General features: G+C 46.8%; 1 protein-coding gene across 1 annotated transcript in view; it reads left to right on the forward strand.

The window, feature by feature from the left end:
• The first annotated feature begins 976 nt into the window (after positions 1–976).
• Positions 977–27,474, forward strand: part of LOC144158410 (galactosylceramide sulfotransferase-like) — a 32,223-nt gene continuing 5,725 nt past the window's right edge. Inside the window, exons 1-4 of the mRNA XM_077689284.1 lie at positions 977–1,096; positions 4,782–5,154; positions 7,694–8,005; positions 15,038–15,295. Of these exons, the coding sequence (XP_077545410.1) occupies positions 1,011–1,096; positions 4,782–5,154; positions 7,694–8,005; positions 15,038–15,295 (1,029 nt within the window). The 5' untranslated portion in view covers positions 977–1,010. The remainder of the gene's footprint in view (positions 1,097–4,781; positions 5,155–7,693; positions 8,006–15,037; positions 15,296–27,474) is intronic.

Consider the following 27,474-nt stretch of genomic DNA (forward strand, 5'->3'; position numbering starts at 1 on the left):
AGAAGAAGTTGGTTCAACTAAACTTTTGTTCTTTGAAAAAACCTTCCTCATCCCTGGCCACGTGAAAATACATAATATCGAGTTGCATATATAATTTGGTTAAGAAATTATTCCCTGCCTTTTTTTGTTTTCTGTAATATTACCTTGTTGCTGAACTTCACCAGGATGTACTGCCTTTACTGACGCGCACCCAAAGGCACAAGGACTGTTGTTCAAGCCTGTCAGCCTGGGAATGTATTCAATCGCTTGAACACTAGCTTTAGCCCTTTTAAGTTTCACGTTTTGCTTGTTGTTTGTGATGAGCAAGTTGTTCGAGCAGTCAAGAACCGTCACCACTTGGTAAATCACCGCGAAATACCGTTATTGCTGTATACTGAGGGGTTGTCAAATTGAAAAAAATGGATTTCCTGGCATGCTTGGCAAGATGAGTACAAAGTTTCCAACTTTACTTTATCCATCGCCTGGAAAGAGAGTTTCAGCACGGGGAACCTGCGAAGTAGCGACTGGACGGAGGTTCAGATAAAACGTGAGAAAAAGACAAAAAGCAAGAACAGCTGCAGTTTTCCGGCTCATCGCAGTTATTTCAGAAGTGTTTACTCCAGGTTATTGAATGTCGTGCAATGAATCGCCGGATAGCTGATATTCTGGGCAAATGCTTGCTGTATGCGTGGTGTTGCGTTTAGAATATCAGTCTCCCAGGTTTTGCAGCCGCGGTAACTATCATACTGGAATGTAGGGTGAGTAAATCTAAAAAGCAATATTACAACAAAATATTTATATTTCTGCAAAAAAGTGCGTAGTGTTCATATAAAAATGAAGTAATTGCTGCGTACAAAATGTTACTTTCTGCAGTTGTTTCAGTAAGTTCCAGCGTGGTCGATTTTCTGAGCGTGAAAACTAGGGCGCAAAAGGAATAAACAAGATCAGCTGCTTTGTAATAGTTGCTGCCGGCCGTACGGCTCTTGCCCGCAAAATATATTCTTTTTTCTAGTCTGTTCGCAGGACGTGCAATGGGTCTGGTGGGTGGCCTCCACACGAGAAAAGGATTCGTTCTGCTCCTTCTCTCCGGCTTACTGCTGCTGCTGCCGTTTCTGAGGTAGGGAGCTTTTGTTTTCTATCTCCTCGTAAAGTCTGCAGCAACTGATATAGTTCTAGCTGTGTGAATTTCGTTCGAGTGAGTAACTGAGTATAAATTTATTGAACGAGCTTTTAAAAGATAATAGAAAATTACACCATTAAATATCTGCTAGTGCTTTGGTTCCTGCAAGTGGTCAATTTTAGGAAAGACAAGAAACAGGAGGTATTCTGGAAGTCTCTATGCTTACTTGGCGCGGAATATTTGTCATGCAACCAGCTGGCGTTGAAACGATAGCTTCGTAGCTTCAGCAACGGCTCATTTTGAATAATTCACGCACTTTCATGCAGCAAGAATAAACGGCCCATTACGCAAAAAAGCCGGCGTCGACATGGGCTGCCAGCTACACTCAGATACAACCACGGTGATACAACTGATGAACGAGAATGGAAGTCGCCTTAAACATGAAGCCTAATCTTCTTTTAAATACGCGCTCACGTTCACATCCGGTCCCGTGGCTTCAGTGGAGGGATACGCTACATAAGCTTTTGCCGGTCTTAACTTGTATCCTAGTAACGCAAGCTCCTGCTGGCAACGACGAGTTCCATAGTCCCTGCGTCAGAAAAGATACAGAAATAAAAGGAGTGCCCCATGGGCGGCGAATGGGGGTGTGCGGGGGCATAAAGTTCGCATTGGCCACGGCGCGTACTGTGACTGTGAACACAATACGAAAAAATGGAGCGAGGCTTTCGATTGGATACTGAGCAGCGTCGGAATCTTCCGGCCTGACGTTAGGTTTAACGTTATGCTGTGATGTGCGACGTCTTAAATCTGTAATCGTGATTTCACGTACAATGAGGTTGACGTTCGTTGCAACGTCGTTAGCCTGAACGTCTACGTTAGAGCAAACATAGGCCTAACAAGGGCAGTTGGGCAGGCTTCTTAGGTATAGTAAAGGAGAAAAGGGAAAGGGAGGATGATGGTGAGATGACCATGTTGCAGTACGCCTCCTGCCGAGCATCGTACCTCCGCCCATGCCTTATTCAGGTGCACCCAGCAGAAGCGATTTAAAGGGAAATTAAGGGAGTAAATAAACTCCATCTTTCCAAGCACTCGTAGTCCGGTGTGCCTTCTTTTGAAGCTGTTGCTAAGGCTTACTGCGCCCAGGCTCTGCGCGCATCACGGGTGTGGCAACAGTTTTGGTATTCTATACTCGCGGATTGCTGTTCGGGGAGTCCATGCGTCCGCTATCCAATAAAGTAAGGGGTGAACATTGAGAGGCTTAAAAGGCGAACTTTAATTAGGAGAAAGGAACTGGAAAAAAATGTACCATTGATGAAAAAAATAACTGGCCGCCATCTGGCCCTGCGAAAGCAGACGTCCAGGAAAGCTGTTGTAATCCACTACAAATGGTGACGGAAGAGGCTATGAAATGGTCGCTTGTGCTCTGCTAGTGTCACTAGATATGAGTACATAAAATCGGCGCTCTTTTCTCTTATTGTTTTGTGTCGCCGCCATGATTATTGGCCAGTTCACATTAAATGACATTTATCTACACTGCGATGGTTCATAGGCGCCGCCATTTTGTTGTTTATGCGTTTTGGTCGGCCAACTGGGATAGGCTTAGCTAGTCCTTCCTGCAGTGCGGCTGCGCGCGATTGACGTCGTTCCAAATGCGAATCAAAGATAACGCAAGATAAACTTGGACGTGTTTCCAAAGATGCGGCAAATGCTGAGTTCTGGTTTAGCCTGACGAATGCGCTCGGCGTCTTGGGCAAGAACTGCACAATTTAGTGACACTGTTCCTGTCTAGCTTTCAAAGGTAATGTGCTAACAAACTTTACCAGATTATGTTTGCACATAAGGAAATTCCATTGTTCACATGCGCCTTTTTATTCATAATGCGCTTTTGGTGCTTGGTTTACGGTTTCCTTAAAGGAATTCTGAGCTCTATGCTGTATGCCTGAACGGCTTGACGCGTGTGCTTGGCGTCTTAGGCCTTTGCACCTCGGGGTTTTTGCCCACGGAGAGCGTTTTTGCCCTCGATGATGAAACCGTTGGGGGGCGGTGTAGAGGTATACAGATTTACGTAAACCGCTTTTCTTTCTGTTCGAGAGCGCAGCCTGGCTTGAAGTCCACAGTTTTCTGTAGTTTGGCTGCGGATCGGTGAATGTGCGTGCAGAACAGCCGGCAGTTTTGTTTGGGGAGGTGGTGCACGTAAGCGCATTATATTGAAAACACCGTCTGAGTTGCCCCACGCGGGAATCCCCATTAGTTGTGCCCCATTTTCAGAATCCCGGTTATCCTGGGGCCCGCACAAATTTGCATCGTGCACGTTGCCTCGCGCAGAAAGTCCCGGTGTTAGGTTGCAGCACTCATAATCTGAGCCAATATGGCACCCTAAGCTTTTTTCCTTCGTTATTTTTTTCTCTTTCTAATCATTCTGTGGCGTATATGGAAGGCGAAGTAAAGACGGTGAAGAGAAGTGAAGAACAGAGTACTTTGACCGATGTTGCTGGCTCATCCTCTTTAAGCTCATGTCGTGAAATTACAGCTAAATAATATTGTTGGTCATACATGCTGACATGAAATACTTATAGCCATGTATGAAGGACGCATATTTTTCTTTTTTGGTATGAACATCAATAGCAAAGTTTGTTTGTGGTTGAATGTTACGCTCAACTAACCCGGCTGTGGCCCGGGCGCGGTAACAACTGGTTTTGTGTACCAATGGGCTACGCCATGGACACGGGCATGACGATGTTCCGCACGTGGTCACCACTTCTGCAGCACTGGGCTTGAACTCCATCCTATTTAGACAATGTGTCCGAAGTCGCGCTGGTACGGGTACAATGCACGCCATTGCTGTGCTACTTAAGGGTGAGATTAACGCAAATCAAGGGATTTAGAAGAGGGTCTCTTCCCTTTTACGTTGCGTAAATGCCATTTTCCCTCCTCCGCTGTTTGCTTGAGATGGTCATCGAACATTATCTTACTATTTGCAGAAAATTAGGGGACCTAAAAATGACAATTGTTGTTCGGGAAACGTGGCAGCAGGGCTTTTGGCACGCGGAGATTTGGACGCGGGGCATGCGATACACGGGGCCAATGTCGCGGACCTTTTGCGACGGGTTTTCTTCTTGCAGGGCAGGCGTGATACACCACCTTCGGTAAAGAATATTATTGCTTTCCTACTCACAACTCATAGAAAAGCTAAGGTGCCCTAGAAATTTTTCTAAGCGTTTGCGCGAAAATGCAAGGCGGAATAATTTGGAGTTTGTGGGTTTGAAGCCATGAGTGTTCCGGAGCTCGCTATGAGAGAAGGGCAAAGGAGAAGAGACAGAAATATTTGGCATGACAGTACTTAAACAAAAGCATTTGGGCCTGAAATTACCATTTTGAGAAAAGGGACTGCTGACGCGGCATGAACGTCTTTTAAAAACTCGGCCCACAAATACCCACGAGGGAGGGGGCATTTCCTAAAATAATCGTACGCAGGTAGCGTGTTGGGCTATGCTTCAACTAAAATAAACCATAGACATTGCCGCACGGCAGCATACAACAGGTAATACTCGTTAATGTGGGCTACGTTCGTAGTGCACGACGTCCCGAAAGCAAACGTTCGCTTGCTTAGGAGCCTCCGCCGTAGCTTCAGAGCGTGATATTTTATTTTGCTGAAGCCTGCACACGTCTCTCTTTGCGACAGGCTGTGGGCGACGCAGCCCGAGTCCGAGGCTCGAAAGGGCTGCGGATCCTCTCTTCTGGTTCCTCGCCGCACCGTGTGCTTCCTCAAGACGCACAAGTGTGCCAGCTCCGCGGTGCAGAACCTGCTGATGCGCTACGGAGACAGCCACGACCTGCGTTTCGTGCTACCCTCATGGTCAAACTACTTGGGCTTCACGGAACTATTCAACCGCTCCATGGCGGCCGGCCACCCGCCCTTCGACCTGCTCGCCCACCACGCACGCTTCAACGAAGCCGAAATGCGTGCCGTGCTGAGGCCCAATCCGGTCTTCATTACCATCGTGAGAGAGCCGGCCACCCTATTCGAGTCACTCTACTCGTACTACGATTTCGAGGTACGTCCGGTACCATCACCTGTGTGAGGCAATGCCATGTGTACTTTTTATTGTTGGCTCCTTCTATGCAGCTCTGTGACGTGGGAGCTGGAATTCGCCTTAGTTACTGCTCTTTATTCTTCTTCTCCTTATTTGCGCCGTTTACTTTGAATATGAATAAGAGTTTACCGTAACGATTTCCTTTTCAGATCTATTTTTTTTCCCACCTTTAATAGCAAAATTTCCGTGCTTAGAACGTTTCTTGTTGGCCTTTTCGCTGTTTTACCCATAATGTCCAATATTTTCCACTTATACCTGTACTCGACCCCCCCCCCTCTGGCTGCAAGCCCTGTCACTAGCAGGGCTGGTTTCACCAGTTACCTTGAAGAGCCCTCTCTCTTCTTATGTATAAACGGTACGGGGACCTACTTTAGGTACATACGGGAACAAATATGTATAATTTGTTTATTTTGTTTCATTTCCTCACCATTCCTTTTTTCCTATGGTGTTCAGTCATTCTGTCTTTCCTTGATAGCACTATGTAGTTTATTACCGCAGTACAAGACCATTCTGTACAGTAGTGATTGCACACTGCCGCATGCATCAATGCTTGCGTAAGACGAGTAAAGAGCTATTCAAAGCCGGTTGTGATCAGAAGAGAATAATTCACAACCTGTCTAAAATTTTCCACTTCATCCTTCTATCTAGCTGTGGTTTTCCAGTGAGTGTCGGCAGCAATCGCAATATTCCCATTAATGAGAGCAGTGAAACATGCAAAAGGCTTAGCGCTCGGGCTACTCCGTATTTGATAATTCTATTTCTAGCACACAAAAAAAAAAACCAGGCGGACAGCCAATGCGGTAATAGGCGTTAGCATCGAACTAAAGCCATTAAACGGAGGGAGAATGTATATGTATTCACGACAGAAGTGAATAGATACACGTAAAATTAGACATCGGCACAAGTTAGGCCACAACACGTGTGTTCGTGGTACAATGGCCAGTTTTAGGAGCGAAGCCTCTTAGGGGCTCCGGCCTTCAACGTCTCTTGTCGGCGTCGTCGTTTCATGTAGTCACGGTAAGTAAACACCTTGACACTGCCTTTTAACCGCGTCGCGCTAGAACGTAACGCCTACTAAAAGAATACGCCGGGATAGTCGTTTTCCAACGCCTCGCACTAGAACGCTTCGTGCATCAAAGACACAAGACTTTTACAGCTAAACTGTATACCTCTACCCACAACGATTTCATCTCCCTGGGCAAAAACGCCAAAGTGCCAAGAATACGCTTATTCACTACAGGCTTCAACCCTCTCCATGTTTCTCCTTTTAGGAGATGGCCCGGGATTGTTTTAAAAAACGCAAGCCTTTTTATTTTGAAACTATCTACGTCGTGCTGACACACAAAAAATATGAATTTGTGTCTCAGCACTGTCTCAAGCGTGCATTGGTGAAAAAAAAAAATACGACAGTGTTGCGAAGTACGGTGCGTAACCGCATTCGCTACACTGATTAGAAAAGTGGCCGATATTTCCTTTCTGTACATTTTCATGGTGCTGGCGTGGCCTGGAGTTATTAAACTGTACAGTCTGTGCCACATGTAACTGTCTTATCCTGTTTGAATGGGCAAGTGTCCTTGCATAGCCGCGCCAGATTTAGTGGTGCAGGCATAACCACTCGTTGTCCTGCCTTTTGCCGAATAATTTCTCTATAATTGTGTATGTGCTACTATAGAAATGCGCGATGTGGCATAGGTTTTATTCCCGTATTGTCTGGTTATGTTCTTTAAATGTGCTGGAAATACAACCATGAAAAATGTTTTCTGCAGGGTAGAAATAACTCATAGCGGACCTTAGCGAACTCATAGCACAGTATAGCAGTAGGTGGAGGTTGGTAATTCTTTTAATGTATGACCTCGTTTGTGTAGGAGAAAGCATTGGGGTCTATAATGAAGGTAGTATTTTGCCATTTTTTCTAGACGGAAAGAATTGCAACATATGCATTAGTTCGTTTCCCAGAGTTAACAAAACCCATGCACATTCCATGTACGTTCGTTCGCAGTGTACAGGAAGTTTCAGTAGTGACCCAAAGCGCACTGCCTGTACTGCAAAGCGCACTGCCTGCTTAAGTAACGTTGGGGCGAGCGACAAAGGAAACATTTTGGCATCGACGTTACAATATGTCGACGCGTGCACAATTCCGCGCGAAGCATGTCGGGCAGTACAAGGCTTGGGGTGATTTCCTGAGAAGTGACATGAAACATTGACCCTTTGGCGCACTTTTTTTACTTTTGTTCTGTAGTATTGCGATAGATATATCACAATAGCTTAAGAAGAGCATGGTCGTTGTTTGCGTAGTTTTAAGGTGTCAGACTTGTAATGGCGCCACGTTATGCGGCGTTATTTCTCCTGAGGGTACCTGAGCTGCTAGCTAATTCAGTAAGATAACCAAACAGCCTATCGCATGTTTATTATGAATAAAATGTTTTCGGGGATATTAGACGGGAGTCTGAAGTAGTGTACGTATTGTTAGAATTAAAATTGCATATTCTGACGCTTCCAGCGTGTTACGCGCCTGAATCTCGAGCAGCTTGAAAGGGCCCGGAGGAACCAGTCGCTGAGTGGTCTACTGAAGACTTTGACGCGGAAGCAAACCAAACTGAATCTAGGCTTCAACCAGATGAGCTTCGATCTTGGACTGGAGCCAGCCCAATTCGGCAACGAGTCGGCTGTGCGGGGTTTCGTTGAGCACTTGGACGCCACCTTCGACCTTGTTATGGTGGCTGAGAGGATGAACGAATCACTTGTGCTGTTGCGAGACCTGCTGTGCTGGAGCCTCGATGACGTGGTGCTGTTCAGGCTCAACGCTCGCCAGGTACGTACTTTGCCCGTCAAGACCCCTGCAAGCGTTGAATGCTTTTACCTCATCGTGAAAACTATTTGGTGCGAAAGCTTGCCGCACTGAAAGCTTGCCGCAACGATGGTTTCGTGCTATGTAAATAACTTAAAATCAAGTGAAGGGGAACACGGGAAGCAGACCGCCAAAACTGGCCCAGGGAGCCATTGACTGGCACAATGCAAAAAACGCGTCGCGTTTCGGCGCTTTTTAATTTTGCAGATTTTATAGGAGATTCACATCGTCTATGCGTGCAACCTCCACACAAATTTTGAGGGCTGTGAGGAATGTTGTTCGGTGGGAAGGACAAGCATATCCCTTGCTAATACACTCCAAAAAAGGGTATGGTATATTCTTCCTAAACCGACGGTGACGTATCACTAGTTCTGCTATAGAGGGAGCTACGTCGCTATTTTAGCGGAGAGAGCACCGTTTCTTCGTTCAGCCAAAATGGCCGCCGGTATACAAGCGCTCTCAGTGGGAGGCTCTTTTTCTTGTGATTATGTATATCTCATAGCTGGGAGGCTGCGCGTATAGTGAATACCGCCTACATAAAGTGTTCGAGCATGCTAGTTTTAATACTTCAAGCGGCATTTTTGAGCACTAAAAGGATCACTGTCAGCCATAGCGTAAGAATGTATTGTTGCACCATGCTGTCGGCAGAGTTCATTTGTGGTGAAAACTCACTTGTGGTTCTTGAAAAAAACCGATCGTTCATAGACCCTGCTGTCAATTGATTGTTTCACTTAACAAGGTATGGGTACCATCTAGTTGATACTCCTTCATAACTCCGTTTAGCGCAACAAAGCAGACACAGGAAGCGGAAAACAAGGGCAAGCGCCAGTGTTTTCTTTGCTTCGCTTAACGAAGCTGTTGTTGTTTAACACCAGAGGTTCATTGAAGGTCCATTATTCTTGCTTCAAATTTTATTTTTTCTAGTGGCACAAAAACGAAAAGAAAATATTACAAGACTAGCCCAACCGCTTTCTGCTAGGTACACATACAGACGCACCACTCACCCGAATGAAACATAACCACCATGTCAAAAACATACCACAGCAGAAACGATCCAAACTGACACACACTAAAAACGCGAGACCGTAATTGTACATTCGACTACGGTGCACCTCATTTATATACACCCGTCGATTGTCAGATGCCGACGCTGAAGTGAGGTTTATCTCTTATTCATGTTTACAAGACTGGGCATTTATATTTCGAAAATAGAATAGCTTTAAAATATGACGTTAGCGCTTGCACATATCTCCTTTTTAGTTTATAGTTAGAAGCTGTAATCACACAGTACGGATAACTGCAATTGGTTGCAAAAACTGGGCGAGGATTGGCACGCGCAGAGTGCGGTGACTGCCCTGGGTGATGGACGCGTTAATCCGGGTGGACAGTCGTACGTCAGCGCAAGCAGGGCGGAGGGCCGGTGGCGGTTGTTTTGAATTACTGTGGGCGGTCAAGACACCCAGGTGGCCAGATGAGGCTTTGTATAGCGAACGACATGCGATGAGCGCGGCTATAAGGGGCACGTGCAGCGGTCTGTGGTGAAAGATTATTCGCAGAAAATTCGCTCATTTCATGTATGTGGCACTTGTTTCGAGAAAATCAAAACACGGGGGTAGTTGTTGCAAGTGGTTGACGCCGATGGCTGGCGCTTGTTCGGGACCGCTGAGCAGCAATGTTCCTCGCCGTGGAGAGTGAGAAAAAATGGCCCGTAAAGAGCAACGTTGCTCCTCACGTGGTACCTGTGGTTCCGATGAACCGGTTGATCTAAGGAAGAAACTGTGGAGCTCGAGGGACGAACAGTGAAAGTTGCATTCTTTTCCTACCTTTTTTCTTAAAGTGTAATAATGTTGGGATTGTAAAAAAGTATCAAACTTCCAAGTAGCTCGTTTTATGGTATTGATGCGCGTGATACAAACCTGCCGGAATTGAATAGCCACTTTTATTAAGGATTGCTTTAGCAAGGTTGTAGAGCAGAAACTCGCTGAAACGTAGTTAGCAAATATATATAAAAAACTTTCCTCACTCTTCTCGTGGGGTAACTCTGTATTAGACATCTGGTAATAAGAGTTTAAGTAATAAGCTAGACTAGGTAAAGCTTGTGGTACATTGCGCATAAGAATCAATTCTTTCATCAAATGCGCTGCACAAACGGTTCTACGCGCAGCCAGTAGGACGTCTTATCTGCACGACATCACAGGTGACAGACCTGAAAGGTCATGGGCGAGTGAGAATATGGAGTACAATATGGCTTCATCATTTTGAGATACACCAACTGCTGCAAGAAACTTTAAAACTGTTTTTTTAAAGTGTATTTTGAGCACCTTGCATCGTTGGCAGGAGAGATAGAAAAGCAGTGCCTGAAGGTATTTTGGCGCTGTTTTGTTCGTTTTCTATTTCGAAACCGTTATTCTATCGATACGCTTTCCAATTTCTTATCAAAATATCATGTTTTCTGGTATAGTCGGTAGACGCGAAGTTGAAGCTCCATATAAAGAAAAAAGGAAGTAAAGATTGTTTATTTTTCCCTGCATTACACCTTTGGGAACACAAAGGTAACTATATCGCCCCATTATTCTGGACTATGTACGAGCGTGAAACATATCAGCTCACGTAAAAAACTTCACGAAGGCTTGCACTCAGGCGCAAGACTTGAATGGCGAATCTGTTTAGCCGATCATTGATGGACACAAAGTTGGGTTTTAGTATCGTTGTGGCCTGGTGGTGAACGTCGGCTGCTTGAAATTTTGAAAACCGTATGTCGAACAAGGCGAGAGAGAGCTCGTCGTTTTAGTGGAAGTTTTCGTACAGCACTCTGCAAGCGCGTCTTGTCGTCTCTAGTGTATTATTTGCACACCAAGCCTCTCGAAGCGCAACCTCTTTCTAGGCCGTGCGAACTATCCGCCACCGGGCCATGTGGCGTTACTGAACACCTACAGCAACTTCGACAATCAAGTCGTGGCTGTTCTATGGCACAGAGCACACGCGCACAACGACACAAGGACGAACGAATGAGGGGCATACGCTACGTCGTGTCTTTCTCGTTTCGAGCAAGTGTGGCCACAATACGGGGAATGCTGGAGTCTTTTTGAGGCCAATGTTTAGGCCATGCGCTCGAGGCACGCGGCGAACGCTTTAGGTGTTATCAATATTGGCCAGTCTCCGTAAGTGGGTATTTGTAGCTTGAGGAAGGTGCCGTCAAGACACGAGTGAACGGCACATCAGCAGTTTATTTGTATTTTTAACCACTGACACCACATACAAACGATTTGGTCAAGAGCTTCGCTGTTAAACGAAAACGGCCAAAATACTGAATCAACTTTATATTTCATTATGTCATAAAAATTCCACTGCACGTGCCATACATAATTGATCTAAACCAAAAAATAAAAAAAAAGCTAGTGTCAACACCCACGTCCTTCTTCAACACCACCAAATAACATTAAGAACGTCGCAGAGCGAAATGAAGGTTTTATATTCAGGAGACATTGCGTGGTCTTCGGTGAACAAAAGTATTTACCAGGCGTCAGCTTTCCGATTGAAGTGTCATTCGTAAGTCGTACTTTGTCATTTATTCACATCTTCCAGACAGTTTTATTACTCTTTTGCTAGAATACTGACTCATTGTGGGGACTTTTCTTTCATTTTTTTCATGTAGTGCATCTTACCGCATCAGTTGCATCCGTTACAACAATGGGCACGGTGTCGCAACTAGTGGCTTATTTATGGTCTGTGGTTAAAATATTTATTTTACTTTAGTTGACTGTTTTACGCTTCTTTAATGTTACCCTTTGCCTAAATTAATGTTGGCATATAAAATAAGCGCAGGTTTATGGTCCTGCTGTAGCACAAGGATGAGATTGTATGACGAGTTTGTTTATTTTGAATTCGTCTTCCTGACAGAGCTTGTCAATAAGAGCTGTCAAACTAGAATCTATTCTATCAGTGATATATTTACGGCGCGAAATACTGCTATAAGTTAATAAACAGCGTACGCACGCTGTTTTTATGAATGCCAAATGTTTCGCGCGTGTAAAGTGTGCATATGCTAATTGAAATTGCTTTGCAGATGTGGTTGATTTGATACGTAAACCTTTGGTTAGTATGAAGTTCCGTTCGTAAAAGTGCAGTGCCTGTGGAAGAGCAATTCTTCAAAGAACAAAGATGAAAAGTGCCTCGATGGTTATTGAGAGAGCAGCTGTGTTCAGCAGATTGTGCCAACAATGAGGCAACCAAGGCAAGGTAAAGTCATTAGAACAGGCTCAGAAAACCACCACTGACAACGCTTTATTAACGCATATTTGCTATGCAGCCGGATAATTGGGAAATACATGGATGCTTAGTAGCTTTTCGCAGGAAGGCACCAACCATAGATTCTGAGGACACGCTCATGGGTCAAGGCCTTGCATAGGAGTTAAGCATGTCAGGAAGGAAACGGGTCACCAAGAAGTATGTGCGCTTTCCAGACAGGGTTTCTGGGGTTCTGACAAAATCGTACGATTGTTTCCAGCGCAGGTCACCGAGATTGACAGCACGACAAAACGTCAGGGGGGAGGGGTGTTCTGAAGCCTTATATTCCTCCCATCGTTACGCCCCTGCTGTGAAGGTCGGGGTGTACATGCAGTAGCACACAAAAGCAGCACACCAGGACGTCTCACTTCACAACAGCATCATGCTGTTAGATCTGCCATCCTCCCGCAGGAACGCTCTACTGAAACACGGCTGGCCAAAGATGGTTTTATAATATTCGTTCGCCTTTGCTGTGTTCAGTGCTTTCTCCTGTCGGGGGAAGAAGGCAGATAACTCGCAAGTCTATTAGGTGCTGAATAAGGCCATTCATAAAAAATACCATTGAAATGAACATAACCTAATAAGACGAAATGGTTCAACGAAGAAATCTTTCTAAAGTGTTTTTGGGAGAAAACAGCTGTCGGTGAAGGAGCTGAAGCTTTATTCAATTGCAATGAAAATATTGGTACGTTGCGGGAGAACACATGAAACCATTCTTGAAGAAGTGATATATTTACAAGATGAGGCAGACAGACAAGCAGACAAAGAAGTTTTATTGAGGTCCTGAGGGACTACGTTGGGACATTAACCGGAGGTTGATCTTTTTCGTTTCGAGCCGCTCCCACGTAGTAACAGGAAAGCCGTGGCTCTCCTTCTTTTCGGACGACCTCTAGATCGCCTACAAGATAGGACGACCCATTTACAGTCGGCCATAATGGACGCCGGGCTGGCTCCGTTGCGTACGCAGCTTCTTCTCCCTCAATGATGTGGGTGCTGTGAAGACACGATTGAGATGATAATGAGTAGTTGAACAGTTCTTGCCACCGTAGATGAAGATGGAGGGTTTGGTGAGCAGCGGCTTCAGAACAGTGATGCCTGGCGATTCCAGGGAACTGGGTAGGGGATCGGCGTCGCCGCCTCTTTAGATAACGGCTGGTAACGTCACCTGGCCTCGGCGGGTCATTGGCTGAGGAAACGGCGGTTGGCATGGTCACGTTTATGACTCAACGGGATAGGGCGGTCCGGTGGGATCTAAGAAGCTTGGCGGGATCGCTTCAGGAGCCGAGAGAGGGCGAAGCTTCGGTACATGATCATACGTACCTCGCAGCTCCTCCACACAAGACCTATTTACTGGTTATGCACAGAGACTAGTCTATTTACAAATTATTTACCACTGAGACACAGGCAGGGCAGCTAGATCGTTCGGATTGAGCACGCGCTAGTCCGACGGAGCACCTTTATACTCCTCCGCTGCAGGCTAGTACTGATGCCGTCCCACACAACCTTGTGAAATTGGGGGATTGCACCCCTCGCATGGGGTGTCTCGACACTGATCAGTGATCTATTTTTTCGGGTAAGCGGCGTCCTGTGGCGTATATATCCCCACAGGAAGCGCAGCGACTCAATGCTGTGATGCTGGGGCAATGGAGCCGTGTCAGGTCGGTAGTGCAGTTTTAGGCGAACGACGTGGACCATTTCACTTTGAAGAGTTGATTCATAGCTGGAAGAGACGACGGGGGTGATCTTATTCTTAACGTCCGTTACTTGACGGAGCCCCCTGTACAAGGCGGCATAGGAAAAAATAGGCTTTTAATAGAGTCCCACGCGACCAGCGGACACCGTGCCCGACGCGGTGACGTTCATCATAGTGGTCCTTCTGGCTGCATTGAGCAGCGAGGTAGGAACGGGCAAGCTTACCGTCTTCATCGGCGCGAGTGCTGGCTTCGAGGGCATAGTCGGTGCACGGGTGTGTTCGAGACGTCGAAGGGTATCGAGAGGCATGCTGGGGTTTCTTCCGTTATGAAGGTAAAAGGGCATGAAAACAATCTTTTTCTCGTGCTTACGTGGACATTGCGTCCAAGCGTATGCTAACAACTGATGGTATAAAATCACGGACAACTATTTATCTTATCTTATCTAGTTTCTATATATCTTATTTTATCTTATGTTAACTTAGGCATAAAATGTGACAGCTGCACAGGGGATAACCCAGAGCGGACGCCAATTTCGGAAAATATTTTATTAAACAAGCTCTGTGCTTCTATATGTTAGTATGCCGGTGTGACCGGCTGGCATGTCATCTGATTAGGGATGCGTTGGAGCTTACATACCAACAAGATTTATTCCCGATTTACTGAGACATCGGGTTTTAATTGTAGGCCGTCGCCGTACAACGGTAGCACACATACTGACCGTATAGCGATAAATCTTGTACATTACACTGTTGATAATAGTGTTTTTGATCGTGCCACCATAACTGGATTTCCATACGCAATCTGGCCTACAATTACGGCTCACTGAATATCAGTTGTCTACCACGACTGGATCTTCAGCCTTTGGCTATCATCTAAGTTTCGTGAGAACTGCCTGAGCGTCATCCGCGACTGTTGATTTTGCTACGTACAGTACGTTAATTAACATAGAGAACGAGCTGGTCTTTACCTCGCCTAGGATGCACTAAGTACGGCAATGCTGTTTTGCTTCAAACAGAAAAGATACCGGCACACCCTCAGCCCAGAACTCGCAGATGACTTCCGGGCCCTGAATTCGGCAGACGTCCAGCTGTACGAGCACTTCAAGCGCCGCTTTGACCAGAGGGTTCGGGAGTTTGGACAAGAGCGCATGGCTCGTGAACTGCTTCTGCTGGAAGAACGAACGCGATTCTGGCACCGGCGGTGTGTTAAGGAGGTCTCAGCACTACAGACGAGCGAGCCGGAATACAAGCTGTATTACTGGATAAGTAACAAAGTAGGTCTGTCGCCCTATGCTAGAGAAGATTCTTCTTCTCGTGGTTATGTTTGCCAAACATCTATAAATTCATTTACTGGATTTTTTTCTGAAAGACTGAGGTTAGCTTTTGTAACGCTCCTTCCGTTAACCTAATACAGCTGCGCCTTTCCCAGATGGCCGAAGGCGTTGCGCAGAATCACAATCTCCTGGCGGACTCACACCACAGAGAGTCCAAAATCTCTACTCCTAGGTGAACAAATTGTCTCTCTCCCTCTCTTACTCCCTCCCTTCCCCCACTCTTTCTCTCTCTGTCTTTCTCTATCCATCCTTTTTTTTTCTTTCTTCCTAACATCCCGGACTGTATTCAAAACGAAGTGTGCAGCGCCTTTTAACACAGTTGTGCCAGAGAAACCGACCGAGATTTTACTGGAAACGCTCTTCACAGTGTATAACCGGGACTTATCAACTTCTCAATAACTTGCTATGGCCTTGTAAACTGCGGATTGATCTTTCGAGTATGATTTAGTGAATTTCATCGTCGCTAGTTTGTTGTCTTCAGTCCAGACATTTATGCCTCGTGGGCCATGGTTTGTCTCTGTGGCCTGCATACGTGTACATCAACAATGTGGTATTTATACATTCTTAGGTAGTCTGTTGTGTTCGGTATCATCTTTGTTAGCGGCGTTTGTTTCAATACCAACAATAAGAACTGCTACCAAATTGTGAACCAGCGTTAGTTTTTTTATTCCAGTTAGCTCAGAGTCGCACTTAGGGACCACAATGCCATATGTATGACTGCATGGTAACAGCCTAGGTATTTCGATGTTCGGATCATTAGATGTTAAGCCCAGTTGTGAGTACAGTGGTGTCGAAACTGGTCACTCATTCCCGAGTTTCTTGGTGTCGTGTTTGTGAAGATGGTTAGATGATTGTGTACTGTTCATAACGCTGCGGATTGCTTGCTGGGTGCCACTTTTTGTGGTAAGCCTGATGTCGTTTTGGCGTGTTGGCAGGTTCTTCGGGTTACCGATTGCATATGTGCATATTGCGCCTCAAAGCCATTCGATTTGATGAGCTCTTGGTTGTTTCTGGTGTTAAGAAAGTACAGACGCCGAAATTTACACAAAATGTACCCAGTTTATTTCTTCACATAGAAGGGAGCAATGCCTAAGCGTTCTGCTCATTGACCTGCTTCGAAAAGGAGTTTACTTACGGGAGTCATCCCACCAAGATAGACTTCAACATCTTGTCGTGCTGGTGCCAAATAAACAAATATATATGGCGCTTGCATTCCCTCAGCCGCACTACTCCTTTCCAATATAGTTTAGGAAGTGTGTTATCAAAAGTCCTGTTAAAGGGACACTGAAGTGATTTGTAAACATAGCGGGATTACTAGCGCAAATGGTAGTTCGGAGTCCGTAGGCATTGTTTCGACCACTCTGGCCGCGTTTACGCGAATTTATTTAGTAGAAAAATCAATTCGAAAATGCTGTCCTCCTCTATTTACGCTCGCCCATTTCCTGTGGCGTTTTCGTGTGACGTCAGCAGGAGATGAGCTGGAAAATGGCTGCGCTACTGCACGGTTCGCCGACCAGCCTACCTACCGATGGAGTCAGTCGGCCCAGCGTTTCGTCCGCCGGCCGCCGACGGGTCGTCGCTATTCGCTCGCTCAATTGAAACTAAGCCACAACACCTTTGTGAATGAAAGAATGTGCCTTTCCTTACTTTGTTAGTTTGTACACTGTGTCAAACTCAGAGTCCGGGTCTCTCCACACAAGCGCTGCACAAGTGCACATGCGACGCTTCGCTGACTTTACGCTAGTAGGAAAATCTAAGGCCAATTGAAGGCGGGAGAAGAGTCAGCGAAGTCAATATAGGTACTAAGAAAATAAAATCACCTGAAACTTTTACCGTACAGCGCAAAACTAGAGAGCAGGAAGCACTTTTTGCGCTGGGTAAACAAGCACAGCGGTCAGCAGCACGACTGCACATCTGCGAACGCTTTTCCGTCAAAGAAATGCAATTGCTAGACGTGAGATATTGTGGAAGTTTGGGGGACACTTACTGCAGGAGTGATATACAACAAATAGTCACATAAAGTACTTGAAATGCTTAAAATAAATAAAAGTGTGAACTGGTCATACATTATAAACCTTATATATCCGAATCGGCCAGCGCCGGCTCGTGGCCTAGCGGTCTGAGGCGCTGGAATTTGTTTTGAAAGTCGCAAGTTCGAATCCCCGAGGGTACATGTATTTTTTTTGTAAGTTGATTTTTTCGTATGCGGCCGATGTTTTCTGAACTGAGTTCACCATTTTTGGGGCGTAACGTTCACTGCTCCACGAGCGAGATCGCAGAATGCGTGCATACTGACAATGACGCGCTAGCGAGTTCTCGTTGGCGTGCTGTTGCCACAAGCACCGACTGCTTGCGGGCAGTGGGCCCAGGCCTGAATCAGCACACCCTTGGCCTGGTGCGAACTAGCTTTTTACGAACAGACATGAGTGAGGCAAGCTCCGAATATGCGGGAAAAGCGCATGACATTTGAGAGTCTGCGGTGACGCGGAGGGCGTTCATCCACTGCGTAGGCCTCCTTCTAGTGATTTCTACGATTCCAAGCCGCCCTGGGAGGTTTATCTTAGACATTTGACAGCCGACAACATGGCAGAAGCGCGGTACGGCGATAATTGAGAAATCGAGAATGCCCATCCAACAACGCCATCAGATGTCAAACATGTTGTTTTACAGAAACGAAACCAAAACCGAAACTTTTTATTGCTACTTTGGGCATCGTCCAATCACGGTGCCCCCCCCTCCTGACGTCACAGCCTTTAGTTGGTGCGGCCGCCGCAAACCACGCATAGTAGTTTTTCTTCTTTCGCGCTTTGTAAAATAATCACCGATTTGTCAACCGGATAAACGATGAATAGTGTGTTAATTTGAGCCAGTCTACACAGTGCAAGCAAAAACGGGAGCTTGACAAATTCACTTCAGTGTCCCTTTAACAGTCGCCGCCATATATCGTGTGTCCTTACTTCCTCCTGGCGCCTTTTATTCGTCCCCTCCTGCCTCGTTCACCAGTAGCCCGCTCTCGTTGCCTAGTTCAATTTTGTTCCCTTTATGCTGACTCTGAGACGGAACATATATAGAATGGCAAGGGGAAAAAGTCACACATGTTCTGCAATATCAGCTCCAGTACCTGGACGGCTGTAGCCTACCAAACTTTTAAAGGAAAGTTTATGAAATGTAGACAGGGTATAAAATTTTATGATTCGGTTTTCCCAAGTTGTCCTGTATGTGTAACACTGATTCCACGGCCGGTGGGGCAAATAATCTCCCTTTTTCTGTGTTTAAATTTAGCTATTGTGTAAGAATGTAGTGCAATTTATCTGAAGCACCAAAACAATTTTCTCGTGTACTCGTATTTCCTGTTGACAATTGTACGTTGATGAAACGGATTACTTGCAGAAGACACGTGGTGCGTCTTACAAGCTATTCGGAACCCCCGCCTTGCAATGAGAGAAGTTTCTCTGTTTTGAAGCTGCTATTGCTTCTTGCGAATGCAAGATATTTTAAAGAAAAATGTAGTGTGGTTCGGGTCTGGCTCGGACTATCCTCTACACGCGGATGCCGCGTCTTTGGCGCCGACGTGGGAGGCAGGAAAAACCCAAAGTAAGCGAGGCCAATATACTAGGGGGTTTATTCCCAAACCATCCTGGCACTCCTGTTTTCTGCTTCGTCGACGCGTCCCGCGTAGCTCCATGAGTCGTTCGACTCCGGCGCTACTGGTGTACGAAGAAAGGAGGACGGATCCCGAGTGTTACGCCGGCACATCGGCCGCGGCGGCCGCTTTTCTGATGGAGGCGAAAAGCAAAAACACCCGTGTGTACGAGATTTCGGCGCACGTTAAAGATCCCCAGGTGGTCAAAATTATCCCGGAGCCTTCCACTACGGCGCGCCTCATCGCCTGCGTTGCGTCGGCGCGTTAAACCATACAATCAATCAACGCCGGCACATGGTTCAAGCACCCGCTTGCGCCGAGCGCCGCTTCCGAAATTTTTTCTCCAGGCCGGCGCATCCCTCAAGCTGGAGCGCGCCGATGCGGTAGTGCCATCTCACGGGGCGCAAGCAAACTCCGCCGTCACCACCACTCTGTCGAAGTTGTTCGCGCCGCTGTCCCGAAGCCCCTGAGGCGTCTCGACTGCTAATCGCGTGCGGAGTCGGGATATCGGATTTCCACAATTCCCACATTCATCCGCCTTAAATACTCTATGTACTGGGCGCCACTTGAATTCAAACAGAGCAGCGGTGCACAAGAGTCGTTTCCAAACCTCAAGTTACGAAACACGCAAACAGATGTCTCTCCCTTGCCAATGTTGGCCATATGATGCCGTCACCGCGAAGATCGTTTGACAAACCCGCAAACGCGTTCCACTGGCTCCAGTCTCTCAAGGATGGGAAGCACAGCGGGTTGGCCGGACAAGGAGAAGCCGGCAGCCACATCCGAAGAATGCAAAGGTCGCGTGTTGATGCGATCCCCGCTCCCAGCGCCAGGCACCTTCCCCAATGGCGGGTCCGTCCACCTCCTTTGTTCCGTGGCTGTTTCGGCGGGAGGTCCTCCCGGACGGAGGAGTGAGCTGCCGCACAGGGCAGTGGCTCAGGGGGCCGGAGAATATTCGTATTTGGCTTGTGGAGCCAATTCCTTTTATAAAAATTCCCAAATTGAAAAAAAAAACGGAAAACTGCTCAAATGCGGGGCTTTTGTCCTCGGAAATTAAACAAGCTAGGTAGTTGAAAGTTTTGAGTGGTATTCTTTTTTAATCTTCGTGCCAATTTTTGTGTGCGTAGTGTAGACGGGTCATTATGAAAACCACTCTGAACTTCAGCAAGGCAATGCATTTTGGTATATTTTCAAAGCGAAATAAAAAAAAACGCCATCCTAGATTTTTTTCAAACCTTCACCAATTAAAGCCAAGCTCTTTATCACCGATATCAAAAGCATGTTGCAGTACGTTTGTTGTTGGGCAGCTACAAAGCGCGAAATATGGCTTTGTCAGCAGGTTTGCGGCGACATACCCAAGTGGTTTGGAAGAGGCTTACGACCGCAATGTAGGGGGAGAAACGGCCGTTACAAAGAAAGAACCATTTGACATTGCGGTGAACACGCTTTGTGAAAATTGAGAGTGAAGGAAGTAGCCAACGGTTTTACAAGTTCGCATAGCACCTGAAGTGAATCGTTCAAACTAGCGCACTCGCTCTTGGATGCATCTCTTCATGCGGTGTTCAATGTTGCGCTGTGTAGGCCCACTCGCATATACGGAGTTGGTAAGATCAGATCCGTACCACTCGAGAGGGACCGCGGAGCACAGGATACGCCCGAGCTCAGTCTAACTTCAAGGGTCGGGGGAAGCGTTCCGGCGGAAATACTGACGGATGGCGGCTGAACTTCCTGCTTAGTTTCAGAAAGATGGGATCGTATGCTTCCCTTGAAAACTAAAACTACTAAACAAAACATATAACAATGACCTTACTTAGCCTTAGCCCCCGTGAGAGATAACAAGATCAGGCGGATTTAAAAAAATCGCCCTAGCTAGGAACAGTTTCTGCCTGATCATCGCCTTCGGTGATTCACGCAGATCCACGCGCCAGGGGAGGCTAGTAGCCCAAGAGTAGTGAGGAGCACGTGTTTTGTGCGGATTATTTAACAGCGCATATAAAAATTGTCTCAAGAAGGAACTTCCCGAGCGTTAAAGAACTGGGCACTTGAACAAATGATCCCGTTCAGCCGACTAAACAACATGTACATCCTGGCCTGTATTGATGGCCGCTAGAGCGTTGCCGCTCTGCGACTGTTAGCTTTCAAAACGCTTTGGATGCCGTTAACCCGGTATTGACCACTTGGATCAGCTTCACTGCCCTCCTGCTTCGTGCTCAAGTGAACGACAGTAAAGACGTACGGTCTCGTCGGTGCTAAGTGCTCTGCAGTAGCATACGATGCCACAGAGATCGTCGGAAACCAGTTCATGTGTACTTCCATTTTTAGGAATACACAATTCCACAAGGGTGCTTTTTCTGAAGTTTGAAAATAGCGCGAGTACCATATCACGGGACTGAAATACATACAGTTCGAGCAGACGGATAATTTGCAGTCTTGGTTCATTGCAGACATTTTTGTGTCACTCCGTGACTCCGCTGTTTTGGTCCTAAATAATACGGCAACCATCTAAAGACCAGAGATAAAAAAGGCCAGGTCTCGAGTTACACGGGTGAGACCTCAGGAGTCGATAATTATAGAAACCGCCTAACAAGGGTTAAGAACACGGAGCTTCAACATGGGGTTTAGGTGCAACGTACTTTATGCGCATCCAATTTCTACAAAGCATGCTCGCCGCAGTGTTTATTAAATTGTTTTTGCAACGACCATTTCTCGCACTACGTTGCAGTCGTAAGCTTCTTAAAAACCACTTGGTTATGTCACGGTAATATAGCCAACAAGCCATATTGGCCGCTTTGCAGCTGAAAAACAAGAAAAATAGTGCGAAATGTTTTTGAGGTAGCTGATAGAAAACCAACGGTGGCTTTTATTTGTGAAAGGTTAAAAAACTTTGAAGGTGACCTTTTTTTTGCCTTTCAAAATATTCCAAATGCGTTATGTTGCTGCAGTACAGTGCCTTTTTTATTGAACCGTCGTGACCACAAACTAAAATTGGCACGAAGATTAAACAAGGATAGAAGAATGCCAGTAAAAAATATCAATTACATATCTTGTATAAAGTCTGAGAAAAAAGTCTCCGCATTTGAGCAATTTTCGAAAAAGTTTTCAATTTTGGAATTTTTGTTAAAAGAACTTTGGTCTGCATGTCAACTACGGATATGTTAAATCAATTTAGAGCAAAGTGTTTACATATGAAGAACTAGGGTGATAGCTGTAGTAGTTATTATTTTAAAACTGTGGAAGTTTGCAATTTCTATTGGAGAGCCTAGGAGCACTGATCGTAGGACCAGTGATCCAACCGGCTTTGGGAATTTTTTTGAGAAACAAAAAATTTTTTTCCACAAAGAGCGCCTTTCTCGGAATAAGCCGACATACGAGCGGCAGCTTCAGTTCCAGGCGCCAGCAGGTCCTCCACGACCTCACACGACAGCGCAAGTCAACGTCCAACGACCCCACGCTTCTTTGCAACAACAAAGCTGGTCTGCAATTGTCGCCTCCCCAGAATCAGCCCCCAATGACTTTCCCCCATTGTCTTCACAGCCAGCCACTGCGCAAGATAACGCCCGCATCAAAATACTAGAACAGGAGAATGCGCAACTAAGAAAACAACTTGAAATGCAAGCAGAACGTACTGAGAAGCTAGAACGACGTATAGAAGAGCTACTGTCTCACATAGAAACGATCACGAAGGCGCCAGGGCAAAGTGCTGTGAAAGCAACACCTGCTGCACAACAGCCTTCCGTGTTCCCAACCCTACAAGATATTGGAAGGCTTGAAAAATTAATTCACGATCTTGGCCAAAACATGGAATGTCGCATTGTTGCGATCGAAAAAAGGCAGGAAGCTAATGAAACAGTCAAGCGCAAAGCCCGAAGGAATACCGAGCACCCTGCCCCTAGCGACCCACCTGGAACTACCCCACCCGACGATGACTGGGAATAATTCCACAGTGCTGAACACTAAAGCGCCTTCCCCAACACCACTGACGATTTGGCAATGGAATTGTCGTTCATACCGCGGCAAGCAAAATTCCCTATCCTTGTTTGCGAACACAAATTCACCGGCTGTAATCGCTCTCCAGGAAACTGGCACAGATCAGATAACACTAAGGGGATACACCACGTACCTTACAAATTCGGACGCACGCACGGCGACTTTAGTACAGACAAGCCAGACAGTGCAGGCACACACCCTTCCCACAACTTTGGACTACGTTTTCGTAGAGATCATTCCAAAAAAGAAGACGCAAGCCAGCCTATTCATCCTCAACATATATAGCCCTCCATCATCACCTCTCGGCGAAATCAACCGGCTCTTCAGGACCGTCAAACAAAGAACGAAAGGACACGGACTGGTTATAATTGGCGATTTTAACGCGCATCACACAATATGGGGTTACCATAGGGACAACAAAAAAGGACAGCAACTTTATGACGCAATCAGAATGAACAATCTGCACTTGTGTAACACCCCGAATACCCCTACTCGCTTGGGTAATAGTGTCTCACGAGACACTACTCCGGACCTTACGCTTACATATGGTCTCAAAGATCCAAGCTGGGAGTGCCTCACAGAAACGTTCGGAAGTGACCATTATATCGTGCAGCTACAGCTACCCAGTCACAAGGCTCCACCCCAACGAATAGGCACTGCCCGCCTCACCGATTGGCGGAAATTTCGAGAAGCAACACCGGCGAGCTCTATCCACTTGATTGAAGAATGGACCACAAAAATGTTGCAGGCAGCTAAACATTTTACCAAGGAATTACCGTTGACCCAAGACTGCCCCGCAATCGATGCACACCTCTTGCACCTATGGGAAGCCCGGCGAGGGCTTATAAAACGCTGGAAAAAATGACGAACAAATCGAAAACTTCGTCTTCGCATAGCCCAGCTAACACAGGCAGCGGCGTCGTATGCCAGACAACTCAGCCAGCAAAACTGGTCGCAGTTCTGCACGCAGTTACAAGGTACCCTCGGCACCCGACGCACATGTCACCTGCTTCGGTCTCTTATGGGGAACAAAGAATCTAGATCGGCCACGGCACATCAGCTCAGACGGCTTATTTACAATTACCACGGCACAGAAGAAGATCTCCTTGAGGAGATCACGAAACCTTGGCAATATAGGAGCGACAAGACCCAGCCTCCCCACCAACCGTACACGGGTGCTCCCAATCCTGAAATGGATGCCCCTTTCACGCTTGTGGAGATGGAAGCAGCGGTTCACCATTTAACCAGAAACACCGCGCCAGGCAATGACAAGATTCCTAATAAGTTGCTTCGGAACCTCGACGTTCCTGCGCTAGAGGTTCTCCTAGACTATATTAACGAGCATTGGATTGCCGGCACGTTGCCCCCCCAGTGGAAGCATGCCGACATCACTCTAATACCTAAACCTGGAAAACCGCTTGCTGCCACTAACCTACGACCCATCTCCCTTACGTCTTGTGTGGGAAAGCTCCTTGAACATATGGTGCAAAACCGCTTATCTCCCTATATCGAAGACAACGGCCATTTTCCAACCACAATGTACGGCTTCCGACCAAATCTTTCTACCCAAGATATCCTCTTGCAACTGAAAGAAGAAATAATTGATCGGCTCACCAGCACACACAAGCGTTGCATCCTCACCCTGGATATCAAGGGGGCTTTCGACAACGTCTCCCACAGCGCCATCCTTCAGGGACTAACTTCGATTGATTGTGGACAGCGAATCTACGACTATGTCGCGGCTTTCCTCTCCGGTCGTACTGCAACCATCGGCATAGGATATCTCCGCTCCACCACATTCAAGACCATTCCTAAAGGCACCCCTCAAGGCTCCGTCATATCACCGCTTCTGTTTAACATCGCTATGAAGGACCTTCCCCCTCTGTTGGAAAATATCCCACATCTGAGGCACGCGCTTTACGCGGATGACCTCACCCTATGGACCCCTACGGGGTCCATGGGCGAGCAACAAGACGCCATGCAAAGCGCTATCAAAGAAGCACAGCGGTATCTAAGCGCCCGGGGCCTTGAGTGTGCTTCGGAAAAATCGGCCCTCCTTACTCTCTGCACCAAGACAGCGCAACATCGCACACAAAGCATCCCGGATCCGGCGCTCACAATTGCAGGAAACCCAGTCCCCAATGTTGCCCATCTCCGCATCTTGGGTCTCACGATTCCGAAAAACGGTTCAGGTCTCCATACGATCGCACCGCTGCAACGAACGCTCTCCCAACTCATTCACCTAATACATCGTGTATCCAATCGAAGATTCGTAATGCAAGAGTCTGATACATTACGCATTGTTCAAGCCGTACTCATTAGCCGGGTCGCATACGGCACACCATATTTGGCCCTCAAAGCGAGTGAAAGAGGAAGGCTTAACATTTTGCTCCGCCAGGCGTACAAGACTGCCTTAGGCCTACCTCCAAAGACATCAACCAAGAATTTGTTGCGTCTAGAAATCCATAACACATGGGAAGAGATACAAGAGGCGCATCACATCTCCCAGTTAGAACGCCTAAAACTAACACCGACCGGACGGGCCACGCTGAGAAGGTTAGGCTATTCGACACCCCCCCTTCAAGAGCATAAAGAACGAATGCCACTGCACGTACGAGAAGCCATTCGTGTAGCCCGGATTCCGAGAAACATGGATCCGGTTCACAATAAGGCTCGACGCATCGCTAGAGTGCAAGCTATGCGCGCTAAATACGGTAATAGCCAAATTGCACGATACACTGACGCGTCCCCGTATCCGCATCGGCCTGCCCATGCTGTGTGTGTAACAAATGCAGCAGGGCATGAAATAACCTCTCTCACAGTCCGCACAACATCTGCAGAGGCTGCCGAGGAGATTGCAATTGCCCTAGCCGCCACGACGGGTGACGACGCCATCACAGTGCTGACAGACTCCCAGGCAGCTTGCCGTAATTACCTACGGGGACGCATTTCCAACACACCGCTTAACATCCTCAAGAGCATCCCCCGACTCCCCGAGGTACACCTCGTCTGGGTACCTGGACATGAATTCCTCCAAGGTAATGAGGCGGCACATGCCGCTGCCCGCGCGCATATACACCGGGCCATTACCGAAGAGGGAACAACTTCGCTTTTTGCCCCCAAAATGGACCCGCTCACGAATTACGCCGAAATTTTAGCCCACTACCGTCTCGACCGAAGAAAATACCCGGACCCGCACCCAAGACTATCCAGAGATGAAGCCACCACCCTGAGAAGACTTCAGACAAATACATATCCCCACGGCACCCTTCTTCACGCCATTTACCCAACTCAATACCCCGCCACCTGTAATTTCTGTCCTTCTCCTGGCACCCTATATCATCAAGTATGGGAGTGCCAAAGAACCCCGCACCTCCCTCCCAACCCCACCCCTTCCTATGAGCAGTGGATGGCTTGCCTGACTAGCCCGGACCTCAGGATCCAGCAAGACCTGGTGACCAGGGCCCGGACAGCCAGCCGCAGCCAGGGTATCCTGGACTAAGGATGCCCTCCACCAGGCGGGCGCCCTAACATCTGCGCCTCAGGCTCGCAAATAAAGATTTATCAATCAATCAATCAATCCACAAAATAACTTAACATATGTTTTCCCCTGTGCATCAGAAGCTATACATGAAAATGTCTTCAAAGGTTAAGCTGTCGACCCGACACTCCTGTCCGATGTCTCGTAAAAAAGCCACAAGACGAAAAGCATTTGCTGACATTTAGCGGTTAAGGCAGTACTGCAGCACGCAGTCTGTCATGCTTGAGAGAGTCACACCAATTGTTGAGTTTGGTATGTAAAGTATTTCCCAGAGCTTCTGCCGACACCCTAGTGGCTTTATATCTACCTGCCAGCGTTTATGTGTTGTACGCTCTTTGCCCTCAACTTAGCAAACATTTGTCATCTCTTTGACAGTTCAGCTTTCTTCTCAAGTCACAAATGCAGTGCCCTTTCGCGTCGCCATCTTGGAACTAAAAACAGAGTTTCCTTGTCTACGCCCTTGTAAGCTTAAAAATTCAACGGTTCGGAATAGAAACTTTGCATCTAATAATTCCGAGTGATGACGGAGAAAGCACAGTCCAGAAGCACATCGCAGACGTGTTCTTTAAAGCGAGCGGGTATTGTGGTTGGAGCCTGAATTTGCGATGGGTATTTAACTTCCTTCCTTTCTCAAGTTTTCTGAAGACATATATCGTGTTTCTCTGTCATAAGATATATTGTGCGCTCAAGCTCAGAAACCATTATGGCGCTTTCAATGTTATCCAGCGAGAGAAAAGTAACAATGCTATTAGGAAAACGCCGTTTTCATCAGAAATGAAATTTCAGAGATGGTTCGTAAAAACAAAAGGGGGGGGGGGGGCGAACGAAAGTAGCCTAGAAGCTACTGAATGTCATAATGACGTCCGCAGTGTATCTCCACGAAAATAAAGTTTATCCATCTCTTGCTCACGGTATCTCTGTGTTTCCTTAACCCTGGCCTCACCTCTG

Source organism: Haemaphysalis longicornis, unplaced genomic scaffold (assembly GCF_048455015.1).
Source record: "Haemaphysalis longicornis isolate Haplotype H1 unplaced genomic scaffold, Haemaphysalis longicornis Haplotype H1 scaffold_10, whole genome shotgun sequence".
In the NCBI taxonomy this organism is placed as follows: domain Eukaryota; kingdom Metazoa; phylum Arthropoda; class Arachnida; order Ixodida; family Ixodidae; genus Haemaphysalis; species Haemaphysalis longicornis.